Source organism: Bos indicus, chromosome 6, assembly GCF_029378745.1.
Source record: "Bos indicus isolate NIAB-ARS_2022 breed Sahiwal x Tharparkar chromosome 6, NIAB-ARS_B.indTharparkar_mat_pri_1.0, whole genome shotgun sequence".
Taxonomy (NCBI): Eukaryota; Metazoa; Chordata; class Mammalia; order Artiodactyla; family Bovidae; genus Bos; species Bos indicus.
Window position 1 is genome coordinate 61,604,981 of NC_091765.1, and position 17,622 is coordinate 61,622,602.

The 17,622-nt window shown below is 37.3% G+C and overlaps 1 protein-coding gene across 1 annotated transcript in view; it reads left to right on the forward strand.

The window, feature by feature from the left end:
• Nucleotides 1-17,622, forward strand: part of SLC30A9 (solute carrier family 30 member 9) — an 88,504-nt gene that overhangs the window by 44,130 nt on the left and 26,752 nt on the right. Inside the window, exons 9-11 of the mRNA XM_019962671.2 lie at nt 888-990; nt 12,025-12,080; nt 14,262-14,397. Of these exons, the coding sequence (XP_019818230.2) occupies nt 888-990; nt 12,025-12,080; nt 14,262-14,397 (295 nt within the window). The remainder of the gene's footprint in view (nt 1-887; nt 991-12,024; nt 12,081-14,261; nt 14,398-17,622) is intronic.

Consider the following 17,622-nt stretch of genomic DNA (forward strand, 5'->3'; position numbering starts at 1 on the left):
GCAGACACAGTTCTTTGAAGAAATTATCTGAAGAGGAGAGGAGAAAAGGGTAGCTGGAAGGGGAAGTAAGGCTCCTCATTTATTTTTATTTATTTACTTAAAAATTATTTATTTGGCTGCACTGGATCTTAGTTGCAGCAGTGGGATCTTTTAGGCGCAGCGTGCAAACTCTTAGTTGCTGCATATAGGATTCTCTGACCAGGGGTCAAACCCAGGTCTCCTGCATTGGGAGTGCAGAGTCTCAGCCACTGGACCACCAGGAAGCCCCCTGCCCCCGTTTCCTCATTTATAAAATGAGGATGTTATTACTTATTAATATTTGTATAATAGTTATAGTAAAACATAATAAGTGACTAAGTACAGTGTCTGAGATAAATTATACTAGTTATTACTGTCCGAATCTGAGCACAACTAGCTTCCTCAGGAGATAATCATGTTTATTTTAGCATGTATGATCTTCTAGTATGACCCAGACTACTTGGTCTAGCTTTGTTTTCACCTCGAGCATCTGTCTAATTAAACAACCTGATCTTCACCAGTGTCGTGTCTTTGACAGTGACCTGCTGAACTACATCACGTGCTGATCTTCTTTCACCTACCTAAGACACAGTTTCCTTTCTGATTCCGTTTTGTCCAAATGTAGAACACCCTCTTTTCTCATCAGTTCTTAAGTAATTTGTTTGCACATATCATGCCTCTTTCATTTAAATATTTAGTGAAACGATAATCTATATTCTTCAAATTTGTATTCTCTTGCCTAAAGTGTAATAAACTAGAAATCTGTTTTATTTTGAACAAAATCGTGTGTGTGTGTATGTGTATAAATAAGCTTTTGGTGGGAATTTTTATCTAAACCTATGCTAAATTATCTTTTCTTTCTCTCCTAGCAATGGATTAAACTGCTTCTTCAAATTTCTTGCTTGGATTTATACGGGTTCAGCAAGCATGTTTTCAGAAGCGATACACTCTTTATCTGATACTTGTAACCAGGTGAGGGGTAAAAGCTTTCTTACTAATTTAAAGTAATATTTTTTGAGATTTTAGTCTAAAAGTTGACATTTTAAAAACTGAATGATTCCTACAGTTGGGTTGTAAAAGAAAATGGAAGGTGTTTTACTTTTGAATGATGACATACAAAGAATTATGATCATAGTATTTGAAAGCTGATTGTTATGCTTTAAAAGCTTTTAACAATGAAGTATAAGATTATCAGATACTAGGTATTTGGGCAGAGGCTTTTTCAAAAGTGATTCTTACATTAAATAGAAATTTGATTTAAGAATATTAGTTCTTATAACTATAAGAGCCAGTGGATTTGTTTGAATAAATATATAAAATAGTCATATGTGATTGATGAATTAAAATGATTTTCACAATAAACTAGTATTTTGATTTTTTCCTTGAATTTACAAATGGAGAATAATTTTTATAAAATTAAAATACCTTCTTGCTGCTGCTAAGTCGCTTCAGTCGTGTCTGACTCTCTGCGACCCCATAGACAGCAGCCCACCAGGCTCCGCTGTCTCTGGGATTCTCCAGGCAAGAACACTGGAGTGGGTTGCCATTTCCTTCTCCAATGCATGAAAGTGAAAAGTGAAAGTGAAGTCGCTCAGTCGTGTCCGAGTCTTTGAGACCCCATGGACTATAGCCTACCAGGCTCCTCCGTCCAGACTCCCTTTAATTCAAATTTTGAATACTACAAATCTAAGCCTTTTTTTAAGAATACAACATTTCTACTTGTATATCATTTCACATTTTAAAAAAGTGGCCTATTAAAGAAAACCTTTTTAGTTTTTATTTGTTTATCCTCCTATTATATAAGAATGATTTGGGAGAACTTATAACAAAAGACACAGGTACGTACAGTAAGAATATTTAAGACAAAGTTAAAAATAATAATGGTAAGGAGCAGGGAGACCAATTTTAATAAAAATTAAATCTAAGAACTCATGTAACTCACTGTCAGATAGATTAAACCTTTTGTAAAAGTAAAGAAAAAGGTAGGGACTTCCCTGGTGGTCCAGTGGCTAAGACTCCACGCTCCCAATGCATGGGGCTCAGGTTCAATCCCTGGTCAGGAAACTAGATCCCGCTTGCCACAACTAAGAGTTATCATACCACAGCTAAAGATCCCACATGCTGCAGAGAAGATCAAAGATCCCACGAGTGGCACCTAAGACCTGGTGCAGCCAAATAAATAAATATTTAAACAACTTTTTTTAAAGATAAGGAAAAAGTACAGACACTTGCTATTAGTACTAACAATCATTTTCTTAAATTTTTATACTCAGTAATTACTTAATAACTACTATTTATATAATATTTTGCCTGTTGAGTGGGGGAGAGGTGGGTGAGAGAGAAATACATAACACACAGTAGCTATTTTGTTCTAAGTTTATGCCAACATGAGAAAATTAAAATGTAAAAATAGTGCATATTATTAATTTTAGTTGTTACTTAAAACACTGAAGACAATTTTAAAGTGTCCATACTCTGATATACTATTGAGGGTTTAAAAGCAGGTGGTAGGGGGACTTGCACTGCAGTCCAGTGGTTAAAACTCCATGCTTTCGCTGCAGGGGGCGTGGATTTGATCCCTGGTTGGGGAACCAAGATGCCGCATGCCACGTGCCACAGCCAATAGATAAATAAAAGCATATGGTAGATAGCTATGTATTAATCTGGAATAATAACCATATGACTGAAAAATCAAGTTGCAAAACATATGTACATAATGTAATGTTTCTAGCCATGATGGATACATGGGGACTAGACTCACAGTCTTTTGCTATAAACAGCTGAAAAACTATGCAAAGTATATTTAACAGTATTTTCAAACATTGGACATTAATAGTGCCAAGACTGTGATCCTTGAGGAAGGGGAACAGGTGAATTAAATTATGATCACTGATTTTTTTGCTTGGAGGCACTTTTGGGATAGTGGAGCAGGGTGGGTTACCATCATTGAGTTGAGAAGGTAGAAATTAGGGTTCAGTGAGTCTGAGGTGGCTAGAAATTACAAGGTAGATTACACAGAGGAGGGAGCTATGCAGACAAAAAGCTACAGAAGTCTACATAGGGTTTTCCTTGAGTTGAATCTTTGCTGAGGTTTTGTTACGCATGAGTCGGCTAAAGCACCATGAGACTAGGCAAAGAACCAGCAGGGAACATTAACCTGAGTAATCCCTAGAGTTCAGAAAGGGCTTGGATTAAGTTCTGACTTTCTAAGGTTGAAAGTCCTGACGGATTACCCAGGCTTAGACTTTGGTAGTAGGGCTAAATTATCTTAGTTGTTAAGTTTTAGAACCTTTCTGACAAAACTCTAGAGCATCATACTGATTTGCAAGTAACTTAATTACCTGCCAGAACAAAGCCCTACGCTTATTAAAAGTAAGACAACAAATTCTAGACATGCAGTATAACGTTCATGGTGTCCATACCTAATTTGAAAAATTTGTATTAGACAACCAGGAAGCAGAAAATTTGACATTCAACGAGGAGAAAAATTAGTCAATAGAAACAGACTCAATTGACATACGATAGAATTAGCAGACAAGGATAAATGGCTATTAAAGATGCATTCATATTATGTATCAAAAGAAAATATGAATATAATGAGAAGAGAAATGGAAGATAGAAAGACGAACCAAATGGAAATTTTAGAGCTGAAAAATATCTGATATGAAAAATCCAATGTATAGAATTAAGAGCAGATTAGACTTTGGAAAGCATGATCATTAAACTCAAGTAAACATACGACTGTAGAAAGCATTCATACTAACACTAGAGTGAAAAAAGACTAAAAAAAGAAAATGAAGGGAGCCTTAGACATATGGGACGTTATCAAGAGAATTACATCAAACATGTAAGGAAGAAACAATAACCAGTAGTACAAAGATTTTCAGATATAGACGAGAAGGAAACACTTTTCATTTCCTCTAATCAGGCTAGTGCATCACCGACTTGATGGACATGAATTTGAGTGAACTCCGGGAGATGGTGATGGACAGGGAGGCCTGGCGTGCTGTGATTCATGGGGTCGCAAAGAGTCAGACACGACTGAACAACTGAACTGAACTGAACCCTGATTGTTGTTTAATTGCTAAATTGTATCTGACTCTTTTGCAACCCCAAGGACTGTAGCCTGCCAAAATCCTCTGGGATTTTCCAGGCAAGAATACTGGAATGGGTTGCCATTACCTTCTGAAGGAGATGTTCCCGACCCATGGTCCAATCTCCTACATTGGCAGGTGAATTCTTTACCACTCAGTCACTATGGAAGAGCACCTTAACCCTGATCTAAAATCTTAGATACTGCAAGAAAAAAATATGGACCTATATCTCTCATTAACATAGATGTAGATATCCTTTCAGTTCAGTTTAGTCGCTCAGTCGTGTCTGACTCTTTGCAACCCCATGAACCACAGCACACCAGGCCTCCCTGTCCATCAACAACTTCCGGAGTCCACCCAAACCCATGTCCATTGTGTCAGTGATGCCATCCAACCATCTCATCCTCTGTCGTCCCTTTTCCTCCTGCCCTCAATCTTTCCCAGCATCAGGGTCTTTTCCAATAAGTCAGCTCTCCGCATTAGATGGCCAAAGTATTGGAGTTTCAGCTTCAACATCAGGCCCTCCAGTGAACACCCAGGACTGATCTCTTTCAGAATGGACTGGTTGGATCTCCTTGCAGTCCAAGGGACTCTCAAGAGTCTTCTCCAACACCACAGTTCAAAAGCATCAATTCTTCGGTGCTCAGCCTTCTTTATGGTCCAACTCTCACATCCATACATGACCATTGGAAAAACTATAGCCTTGACTAGATGGACCTTTGTTGGCAAAGTAATGTCTCTGCTTTTGAAAATGCTATCTAGGTTGGTCATAACTTTCCTTCCAAGGAGTAAGCGCTTTTTAATTTCATGGCTGCAGTCACCATCTACAGTGATTTTGGAGCCCCCCAAAATAAAGTCAGCCACAATTCCCATTTATTTGCGATCAAGTGATGGGACCAGATGCCATGATCTTAGTTTTCTGAATGTTGAGCTTTAAGCCAACTTTTTCACTCTCCACTTTCACTTTCATCAAGAGGCTCTTTAGTTCTTCTTCACTTTCTGCCATAAGGGTAGTGTCATCTGCATATCTGAGGTTATTGATATTTCTCTCGGCAATCTCGATACCAGCTTGTGCTTTCTCCAGCCCAGCATTTCTCATGATGTACTCTGCATAGAAGTTAAATAAACAGGGTGACAATAGACAGCCTTGATGTACTCCTTTTCCTATTTGGACCCAGTCTGTTGTTCCATGTCCAGTTCTAACTGTTGCTTCCTGACCTGCATATAGGTTTCTCAAGAGGCACATCAGGTGGTCTGGTATCCCATCTCTTTCAGAATTTTCCACAGTTTATTGTGATCCACACAGTCAAAGGCTTTGGCATAATCAATAAAGCAAAAATAGATGTTTTTCTGGAACTCTCTTGCTTTTCCAATGATCCAATGGATGTAATGTTGAAGAAGCTGAACGGTTCTATGAGGACCTAAAAGACCTTCTAGAACTAACACCCAAAAAAGATGTCCTTTTCGTTATAGGGGACTGGAATGCAAAAGTAGGAAGTCAAGAAACACCTGGAGTAACAGGCAAATTTGGCCTTGGAGTACAGAATGAAGCAGGGCAAAGGCTAACAGAGTTCTGCCAAGAGAACGCACTGGTCATAGCAAACACCCTCTTCCAACAACACAAGAGAAGACTCTACACATAGACATCACCAGATGGTCAACACCGAAATCAGATTTATTATATCCTTTGCAGCCAAAGATGGAGAAGCTCTATACAGTCTGCAAAAACAAGACTGGGAGTGGACTATGGTTCAGATCATGAACTCCTTATTGCCAAATTCAGACTTAAATTGAAGAAAGTGGGGAAAACCACTGGACCATTCAGGTATGACCTAAATCAAATCCCTTATGACTATACAGTGGAAGTGAGAAATAGGTTTTAGGGACTAGATCTGATAAACAGAGTGCCTGATGAACTATGGATGGAGGTTCATGACATTGTACAGGAGATAGGGAGCAAGACCATCCCCACGAAAAAGAAATGCAAAAAAGCAAAATGGCTGTCTGAGGAGGCCTTACAAATAGCTGTGGAAAGGAGAGAAGCAAAAGCAAAGGAGAAAAGGAAAGATATAGCCGTTTGAATGCAGAGTTCCAAAGAATAGCAAGGAGAGATAAGAAAGCCTTCCTCAGCAATCAATGCAAAGAAATGGAAGAAAACAATAGAATGGGAAAGACTAGAGATCTCTTCAAGAAAATTAGAGATACTAAGGGAACACTTCATGCAAAGATGGGCTTGATAAAGGACAGAAATGGTATGGACCTAAGAGAAGCAGAAGATATTAAGAAAAGGTAGCAGGAATACACAGAACTGTACAAGAAAGATCTTCACGACCCAGATAATCACTAAGGTGTAATCATTCACACTCATCTAGAGCCGGACATCCTGGAATGTGAAGTCAGGTGGGCCTTAGTAGGCGTCTCTATGAACAAAGCTAGTGGAAGTGATGGAATTCCAGTTGAGCTGTTTCAGATCCTAAAAGATGATGCTGTGAAAGTGCTGCACTCAATATATCACCAAATTTGGAGAAGTCAGCAGTGGCCACAGGATGGAAAAGGTCAGTTTTCATTCCAATCCCAAAAAGTAAGGCCAAAGAATGCTGAAACTATCACACAATTGCACTCATCTCACACGCTAGTAAAGTAATGCTCAAAATTCTCTAAGCCAGGCTTCAGCAATATGTGAACCGTGAACTTCCAGATGTTCAAGCTGGTTTTAGAAAAGGCAGAGGAACCAGAGATCAAATTGCCAACATCCACTGGATCATCGAAACAGCAAGATATCCTTTCAGTTCAGTTTAGTTCAGTTCAGTCTCTCAGTCGTGTCTGACTCTTTGCGACCCCATGAATCGCAGCACACCAGGCCTCCCTGTCCATCACCAACTCCTGGAGTTCACCCAGACTCACGTCCATCGAGTCGGTGATGCCATCCAGCCATCTCATCCTCTCTCGTCCCCTTCTCCTCCTGCCCCCAATCCCTCCCAGCATCACAGTCTTTTCCAATGAGTCAATCTTCGCATGAGGTGGCCAAAGTACTGGAGTTTCAGCTTTAGCATCATTCCCTCCAAAGAAATCCCAGGTCTGATCTTCAGAATGGACTGGTTGGATCTCCTTGCAGTCCAAGGGACTCTCAAGAGTCTTCTGCAACACTACAGTTCAAAAGCATCAATTCTTCGGCACTCAGCCTTCACAGGCCAACTCTCACATCTATACATGACCACAGGAAAAACCATAGCCTTGACTAGATGGACCTTTGTTGGCAAAGTAATGTCTCTGCTTTTGAATATGCTATCTAGGTTGGTCATAACTTTCCTTCCAAGGCGTAAGTGTCTTTTAATTTCATGGCTGCAGTCAGCATCTGCAGTGATTTTGGAGCCCCCCAAAATAAAGTCTGACACTGTTTCCACTGTTTCCCCATCTATTTCCCATGAAGTGATGGGACCAGATGCCATGATCTTCGTTTTCTGAATGTTGAGCTTTAAGCCAACTTTTTCACTCTGCACTTTCACTTTCATCAAGAGGCTTTTGAGTTCCTCTTCATTTTCTGCCATAAGGGTAGTGTCATCTGCATATCTGTGGTTATTAATATTTCTCCCGGCAATCTTGATTCCAGCTTGTGCTTTTTCCAGCCCAGCGTTTCTCATGATGTACTCTGCATAGAAGTTAAATAAACAGGGTGACCATATACAGCCTTGACATACTCCTTTTCCTATTTGGAACCAGTCTGTTGTTCCTTGTCCAGTTCTAACTGTTGCTTCCTGACCTGCATACAAATTTCTCAAGAGGCAGATCAGGTGGTTTGGTATTCCCATCTCTTTCAGAATTTCCCACAGTTTATTGTGATCCACACAGTCAAAGGCTTTGGCATAGTCAATAAAGCAGAAATAGATGTTTTTCTGGAACTGTCTTGCTTTTTCGATGATCCAGTGGCTTTTGGCAGTTTGATCTCTGGTTCCTCTGCCTTTTCTAAAACCAGCTTGAACATCAGGAAGTTCATGTTCGTTTAGATATAATCAAATTGAATCTAGCAATATAGAAACATTATAATAGATCATGATCCAGTGAATATTCTAGGAATGCAAATTTAAATATTCAAAGTCAGTAGAAGATTAATATGCAAAAATCTATTGCATTTCTACTATCAACAAACAAATGGAGAATGAAATATTTAATAAATTCCATTTGTAATATTAAATACTCAGTAAATTTAACAAAAGATGTGTAAGACTTTAACACTGAAAACTTAAAATATAACTGGAGACCTAAGGAAATGGATAAAGATACTATGATCATGGGTTGGATTACTGCATTAATATGTCTGATTTCCCTAAATTAATTTACAAATTTAATGTAATCCAGCAGACTTTTTTTTTTGTTAGAAATTGACAGACTCATTAAATTCTATAACTTATATGCAAATGTAAAGAACCTGGAATATTGAAAGCAATCTAAAAAAATTTTTGGAGGATTTTAAGACTTATTTCAGAGCACAATAATTAAGACAGTAGGGAATTCCCTGGTGGCTCAGATCATAAGAATCTGCCTGCAGTCAGGAGAGACAGGTTCCATCCCTTGGTGGAGAAGATTCCCTGGAGAAGGAAATGGCTACCCCCTCCAGAATTCTTGCCTGGAGATTTCAATGGGCAGAGGAGCCTTGTGGGCTATAGTCCATGGAATCGCAGAGTCGGACATAACTGAAGAACTAACACTTTCAAGGTATTGGCTCAAGGACTGACAAATCAGGAGAACAGAGTAGAGGGTCCAACAGACAAAGGCACCAAAGCAGTTCAGTGAAGAAAAGAAACTCTTCAACAAATGGTATGGGAAAAATTGGATATTCACATGGATAAAAAACAAAGGACCTCGACTTATACAAATGCCTTCATGCCTCATACAAATTTAAGGTGGACCCAGAAGTACCAGCTAACTCTATGAAAATACTGGAAGAAAACCTAGGAGAATATCTTCTAGGCCTTTGGGTAAGCAGAGATTTCTTAAATAGGACACAGAAATAGGACCATAAAATAAGAAAAACTGCATCAGAATTAAATATTCTTACTGAGGACACTTTTAAGACAGTAAATAGGCAAGTTGCAGATAGGGAAAAAATATTGGTAAAGCTTATAATCTGACAAAAGACTGGTATCCAGGGTAAATAAGGAACTTCTATTTTGTTATTGTTGTTCAGTTGCTAAGTCACATGTGACTTTGTGACCCCACCGACTGTAGGACACCAGGCTTCCCTGTCCTTCACCAACTCCCGGAGTTGCTAACATTCATGTCCATTGAGTTAGTGATGCTATTCAACCATCTCATCTGCTGCTGCCCTCTTCTTTTGCCTTTAATCTTTCCCGGTGTTAGGGTCTCTTCCAGTGAGTCAGCTCTTCGCATCAGGTGGCCAAAGTACTGAGCTATAACTCAGTATTAAAAAAGAAAATCTAAGTTTTTTTTTAAAAGGCTGAAGATTTGAAAAGGTACTTCACAAAGATACATGAATGTAGTTGATGGACACAAGGAGGTGTTCAGCACTATTCATCATCAGGAAATGTATATTGACACCCAAACAGGGCCTCTCTACACATCCCCTATAATGATTAAAATTTAAAAGCCTGACAGTCAAATGTTGGGTTAAGATGTAGAGCACCCAAACCTTTTAGATATTGCTGATGGAGTGTAAAATGTTACAACCACTCTTAAATTAGTCAGTTTCTTGTAAACATGTGTCTATTGTTAGACTCAGCAATTCCCCTCTTAAATATTTAACCAAGAGAAGTGGGAACAAAAGTCCACAAAGACTTGTATAAGAATGTTTATAGCACTGTGAAGGTGCTGTAATGGACAAAAAATTGGAGTCAACACAAATGTTCATCAACAGTGGAATAAACAAATTGTGGTATATTCATACAATGGAATATTACCTAGCAATAAAAAGAAAAAATGAAATTCTTATCTGTAACAGCATATATGTATCTCCAACAGTATGTTAAACAAGAGATGGCAAATACAAAAGAGTAGTAATTGCATGATTCCATTTACATTAAATTCTAGAACTTTGACTTTAATCTTTGGAGAACAGCATTAGTGATATCTTATTTTTATAAGAATAAATATGGCCCATATTAAATTTATAGAACTTCTGATACCTCACACTTCATTGCACAGCCAACCTGAACATTAAGTATTTTAAAAATGATTGAACACTCATTGACTATTTTGTAAACATTATAAACACAGACATATATAGTGTGAATCAATAATGAGTATTTTAATTTTAGTATACAAGTTTTAAAATTGTATGTTCTTAATTTACTCTCATTCTCTTAATTTATTGAAAAGCCATCATCTGTTTTAGGTAGTTTGACCCTCTTTTCCTTTGTAATCAAGTAGGAAAAAAAGTTGAAATGTTCTTTGTTTTTAGGATGGAATTTCCAATATCAAAACTTAAGTCTGGTATTTATGTGTTTTAGTAATTTTCAGGGTGGTATAATGTCCATATATTTTACAAAAGAAAATGTTTTCTATTAAATGCATGGTAACCTACAGAGAAACCTCAACTGTAAAGAATTTGGTTATCTTGAAAGTTTACCTATTTGATACCATACTGAAAATATGGAAAACCCCCAGCTTAGTCGAATAAAATTACATAGGATATTCACTCAGAGGCTTTGTATTTTTATTAGATAAATAATTTTAATAAGGTAATCTTTTTCAGATTTCTAAATTTACATGAAATTAATAGAAAAGATACTTAGTGCAAACATAATACTGAGCAGTTCCAGTGAATCAGTCTTTTTTAACAAAAGATATGACCGAAAATATCAAATAAACAGAAATAAAGGAAGAAAAGATGAAGGCAAAGGAGGAAGGAAAGAAAGATGGTAACCAATATAAAAGACATTTTTGCATTTTTATCATGCAAAATTTTGTCATTTTGTCATGACTTTTTTCCCCTAAAGAAATAAAATTTTTGTTGTAATTAGTCTTCCATCTTTATTTCTTCCTTCCACACTCCAGATAGTCACTGCTGTGTGTACATTGATATGTATACTTCATGCACATAGGTTTGGAGCTTGACTAAAAATGTAAATGTGTCATAGAATAGAATAGTCGCTCAGTCATGTCCAATTCTTTGCAACCCCATATCTGTAGCCTGCCTGGCTCCTCTGCCCGTGAAATCTCCAGGCAAGAAAATAAGTGAGTAGCCATTCCCTTCTCCAGGAGATCTTCTTGACCCAAAGATGAAACCCAGGTCTCCTACATTGCAGGCAGATTCTTTACCTTCCAAGCCACCAGCAAAGCCCAAATGTATCATGTGTATACACGGTTTGTAGTCTTTAAATCTTTTATTTGTTCAGTTTATACAAGCTATTCTTCCTGTAAAAAAATTAGGTATTACAGGCTACCCTAATCCTACTTTTCTCCTCAGAGGTTAAATGTGAGTTCTTTCAGGCTTTTTCCTATGCTTTACATTATATGTTGTTTACAAAAACTAAAAAACACAAGTTCTTTTGTATTATACATACCGTTTCTAAACTTGCTTTTTTCCCTTTCACTGAATGTTATGTCTTGGAGCTTTCACCATGTCAGCACAGAGAGCTGTATCCCAACTCTATTCTTTTACACTGAGGTAGAGGATGTTTATTATTTGGTTGTACCATGATTTATTTTGCCATTCCTTACTGAAGAAGGTTTAGGTTGCTCTCTTATTTCTCAGCTTTATAAGCAGTGTTTTTTAAACCCTTTCCTGGTCATCTTTATGTCTCGATGGTAAGTACTAGAGAACAGAACTGCTGGGTTGTTGGACATACATGTGTTAAGTGTTTCTTTGCTGTTGTCAGGTTGTGCCCTCTAGATTGGCTTTACCTCATTGTACTCCCTATCTTGCTAATGGTTATTTACTTTTTTTCTTCCATAGGCCTTACTAGCATTGGGCATCAGTAAGTCTGTTCAGACACCAGATCCTACTCATCCGTAAGGACTCTGTCTTTATTATGTTTTCATTTGTTTTGGCAGGAAGTCGTTGAATTACCGATATGTCCTGAAGTTTTATATACCTGCAGCTTTGTGTTAAAGAGTTGGTCCTTTCTTCTGCTGTAGTATCTAAAATGCAGGATTCAACTCCTTTGTCAAAGTAAAGTCAAGATCTAATATGAAAATGGAGTTCAAATTATTTTTATTCTTTGTAATACAACATAAAAATCTTGTCCTCTTTGTATTTGATAATTAATAACAAAGCACATATTTTGATCTTGGAGTTGTTTTATTTGGTCAAAGGAAATACATATATTTCACATTTGGACTAATAGGCCACTCTTAAATTTTAGTGATAATTTTCTATTAAATTCATGCTTAATGTATTTTAATCCCCTTTTTGTCATTTGGAGATAATATTGTTAATGTTTCAAAATGACTTATTTTTAAAAGAAATGTGCTCTTTAGCACATATTGTTTTGAATTATATTAGTTATTTGATACAAAGACTTGCTACTGCTTCTACTAATATAACCAGGTAAAATTTTTGGATTCTACATGTATTTTTTTCTTTTTTCAACAAGCTTCAGTAATAGAATTTGAGCAATCAAATTTGCCTTAAGGCAAAAGAAGTACACTTTTATTTCTGTATAGGAGTCTGCTTCTGTGCTTTATATATCTTGAAATCCAGGCACTCCTGTTTTCTTATAAATAATAGCATATTTTGAATATCCTGTAACTGTCAGGAAGCCTTTATATACCAAAAATTTTAAAACAGGGTGAAATTGAAATTTTTTAGGTGTGTAGCTTTCATAAGATATTTTCAACAGTCTGCGTTAGTGCTGCCTGATAGAATTTTCTATAATAATAGGACTATTTATGTATATCTATTCAATATGCTAGTCACTAGCTACATGTGGCTGTTGAGCACTGGAAATGTGGCAGGTGCAATTGAAGAATTATGTTAAAATTTTATTTAGTTTTACTTAATTTACATTTAAATAGTCTTATGTAGCTAGTGACATATTGGATAGTGCAGATCTACATAATTAAAAATTTCAGTAAGAATATACACGTTCCTTGAAAACACATAAAATGAAAGTAATGCTATTTACTTTAGATCTTAAATTATCTTAAATATATATAGTCTATCTATGTGGGAAAAACTTGAGAAGAATGTTAATTTTTCTAAATCAAGCTTATAGAAGACTGTCACATCTATAAACTGATAATTTCCTATGGTAAGCTTACATATTTGCAAAAGGAATTAAAAAAACAATTTTAATTAAGATTCCAAGCAAGAGTACTGGAGTGGGTTACCATATCCTACTCTAGAGGATCTCCCCAACCCAGGCATTGAATCTGTGTCTCTTGCATCTCCTGTATTGACAGGCAGATCCTTTACCACTGCACCGCCTGGGAAGCCCTTTTAAATTAAGAACTCTTATTTAAAGTTGCATCTACTCTAGGGGTACCATGTTTGAATTTGTGGGTAAATTTCCCAGAAACTTTTGTATCAATGCGTGATTCTTTCCCTCTTACACTATCTCATATTTTTAAATTTATTACTCATTATTTTATCGGTACATACAGTAATACAAAGTAATGCACATGTTGACCAAACACTGTTAAAATATAATTGCAATTTAACAAAAAAATTATCAAAACACCCAGAAAACTGAAGCTCTTAGTCTTTTAATAATCGTAGTCAGTCACTGTGTGTTAAATTCTACAGAATCCACAAAAAGTATCTAGCATCAAATTATAGGTAATATAAATTATGTAAGACAGTATTTAATTAGAAACTTCATTACAAGGAAACTGAAATGTTACACTCTTCATTAAACATTTGAATACATTAAAAAAATAAATTTTATCTGTGTTTGTGGTATTTAAGAGTAAAGTCGCTGTAGTAAATCAAAGCAAATTATAAGAAAGAGGGATTAGCAAAAACCTGAATTAAATCATATTCACTTTATTTTTATATAGTTTCAAAGATCTTGCAGTTTTTACCACTTTATATGTTATTTTCTGATTAGATTTGAGTTTGGCACTTACTTTTTACTTAACTATAAAATCATAACATCTTGATATTGTAAGAGGTTTTTCTTCATTGAACTATTAAACATATTTTGGGAGGAAATAATTTGTATTTCTTGTAAACTGTTTTTAATTTTTCAGGTATGGATTTTCAAATATGCGCTATATTGCTTCACTGATTAGTGGTGTTGGTATTTTCATGATGGGTGCAGGATTATCTTGGTACCATGGAATCATGGGATTGCTCAATCCTCAACCAATAGAATCTCTTCTATGGGTAATTTTCTCCTTCCTTCCCTCCTCAGTTTTAAAGTAATATGAAATAACAATTAAGTACAGTAGAATACCTTTGTTATATTAATGTTAATGATTGGGACTAAATATACCTTCTTGACGGTAATATAGGATTATATTACACATAAAAACACCTGTATGTGTTTTTTAGGATGTGACTGAACCTGACCTCTAGATCCATGTGATTCAATGATGTTGAGCAAGAGTATCTCTTTAGGTACAGTTGTTAAGCACTGCATCCTTGGCTAAAATTTTGGACAGTTCTATTAATTTCTGCTGTACTAAAAGCAGAAAGGCCAGAAGACCTCTGTTCAGTTTTAGTACTAAGAATAATCTGTCAGTAGTTAAAATATCCATTCCCTTGTAACAGTCATATATTAGAATTTTTCTTAAAGCATCTTCTTTTCCCACATTCTGGTCGGAAGCCTACATTGGGAGAATGGGAGTGTGGTTCCCTTCTGTGTTTTTTCACCTCAGGGCCTGTACTCTTCTCTCCTGCTCCCTAGGCTGCCTCTGGCGGCACTGAAGGTAGAGATAGGGAGCAGAAAAGTACTGCTCTGCGGGTACCAGTGGGAGAAGGCAGTGGCACCCCACTCCAGTACTCTTGCCTGGAAAATCCCATGGACGGAGGAGCATGGAAGGCTGCAGTCCATGGGGTCGCTGAGGGTCAGACACAACTGAGCGACTTCACTTTCACTTTTCACTTTCATGCATTGGAGAAGGAAATGGCAACCCACTCCAGTGTTCTTGCCTGGAGAATCCCAGGGATGGGGGAGCCTGGTGGGCTGCCATCTATGGGGTCACTCAGAGTCGGACATGACTGAAGTGACTTAGCAGCAGCAGCGGGTACCAGCATCACCTTGCACTGGTATCCGCTGGCCTTCATAGGTACCTAAAGCTGTCTTTTTTCTTCTCATGGGAACTTCTTGGAGATTACCCTGCTTGGCAGCTGTGACCATAGCTCCCTTGAGAAGTGCAAAGTGGTCATGTGGCACCCCTGTCAGCTTTTGTATCTCATGGTGTAGTTCCAGACTATTTCTGCTGATGTTGCCAGTAAGATTCAGTGGAAGGAGCCTAAAATTGAGATAGGAAAACCTGTATTCTAGTTCTTATTTCAATAACCTTTCCATATACTCAAGCAAATCACGTAGCTTTGGGAAATGTTAACTTTTCTTAACAGGATGAGGAGAAAGTTGAAGTGGGTTCAAATTTTTTAAACCTCTATTTCAGGGAAGGCTGGGGTTCCAAAAATTCTATATTTGAATTTTTAAATTTCATATAAAATTTATCATTTGAATTTCATATAAAACTTTTTTAAAATCTGTTATTTCTTTCTGTATGTCTTGGACTAAAGCACAAATGTGTTCTTGATAGTTCAGTTCAGTCGCTCAGTCATGTCTGACTCTTTGTGACCCCATGAACTGCAGCACGCCAGGCCTCCCTGTCCATCACCAACTCCCAGAGTTTACCCAAACTCATGTCCATTGAGTCGGTGATGCCATCCAACCATCTCATCATCTGTTGTCCCCTTCTCCTCCTGCCCTCAATCTTTCCCAGCATCAGGGTCTTTTCAAATGAATCAGCTCTCCACATCAGGTGGCCAAAGTATTGGAGTTTCAGCTTCAACATCAGGCCCTCCAATGAACACCTAGGACTGATCTCCTTTAGGATGGACTGGTTGGATCTCCTTGCAGTCCAAGGGATTCTCAACAGTCTTCTCCAACACCACAGTTCAAAAGCATCAATTGTTCGGCGCTCAGCTTTCTTTTATAGTCCCAACTCTTACATCCATACATGCCTCCTGGAAAAAACATGGCTTTGACTAGACAGACCTTTGTTAGAAAAGTAATGTCTCTTCTTTTTAATATATTATCTAGGTTGGCCATAACTTTCCTTCCAAGGAGTAATCGTCTTTTAATTTCATCGCTGCAGTCACCATCTGCAGTGATTTTGGAGCCCCCAAAAATAAAGTCTGTCACTGTTTCCATTGTTCTCCCATCTGTTTGCCATGAAGTGATGGGACCAGATGCCATGATCTTAGTTTTCTGAATGTTGAGTTTCAAGCCAACTTTTTGACTCTCCTCTTGCACTTTGATCAAGAGGCTCTTTAGTTCTTCTTCACTTTCTGCCATAAGGGTAGTGTCATCTGCATATCTGAGGTTATAGATATTTCTCCTGTCAATCTTGATACCAGCTTGTGCTTCATCCAGTCCTGCATTTTGCATGATGTACTCTGCACATAAGTTAAATAAGCAGGGTAATAATATACAGCCTTGATGTACTCCTTTCCCAATTTGGAACCAGTCCACTGTTCCATGTCCAGTTCTAACTGTTGCTTCCTGACCTGCATACAGATTTCTAATGAAGCAGGTCAGGTAGAGTGGTAGTCCCATCTCTTTCAGAATTTTCCACAGTTTATTGTGATCCACACAGTCAAAGGCTTTGGCATAGTCAATAAAGCAGAAATAGATGTTTTTCTGGAACTCTCTTGCTTTTTTGATGATCCAGCAGATGTTGGCAATTGGATCTCTGGTTCCTCTGCCATTTCTAAAATCAGCTTGAATATTTGGAAGTTCACGGTTCACATATTGCTGAAGCCTGGCTTGGGGAATTTTGAGCATTACTTTACTAGCATATGAGATGAATGCAATTGTGTGGTAGTTTGAGCATTCTTTGCATTGCCTTTCTTTGGGATTGGAATGAAAACTGACCTTTTCCAGTCCTGTGGCCACTGCTGAGTTCAAATTTGTTGACGTATTGAGTGCAGCACTTTCACAGCATCATCTTTTAGGATTTGAAATAGCTCAACTGGGAATTCCATCACCTCCACTAGCTTTGTTCTTAGTGATACCTCTTGATATCTTTATCTAATTCAAGAGTGTCTGGGCTTGTAAGGAAAATGGTATTGTCTTCCTCCCCCAAATTGATTACTGTGTATAACTGCTGATCCATCTGAATCAGGACCGAGAAAGAATTCTCTTGGTACTGGGCGTCCAAAGAAAATTAAGATATAACTGGGTATGGTTGTGGATCATACTGTATCCACAACCCTAGATTTCAAATGTTTGTGTTCATTTTGAAGTTCAAAAACTTTTTTTACCAGTTAAGTAATAATTCTTTTATATCATGAATTAACTTAGGTCATGGTATAACATTCTACTGTGTGTGTATATATTACTCTTCCAGGTATTAAAAAATGAGATGGTCA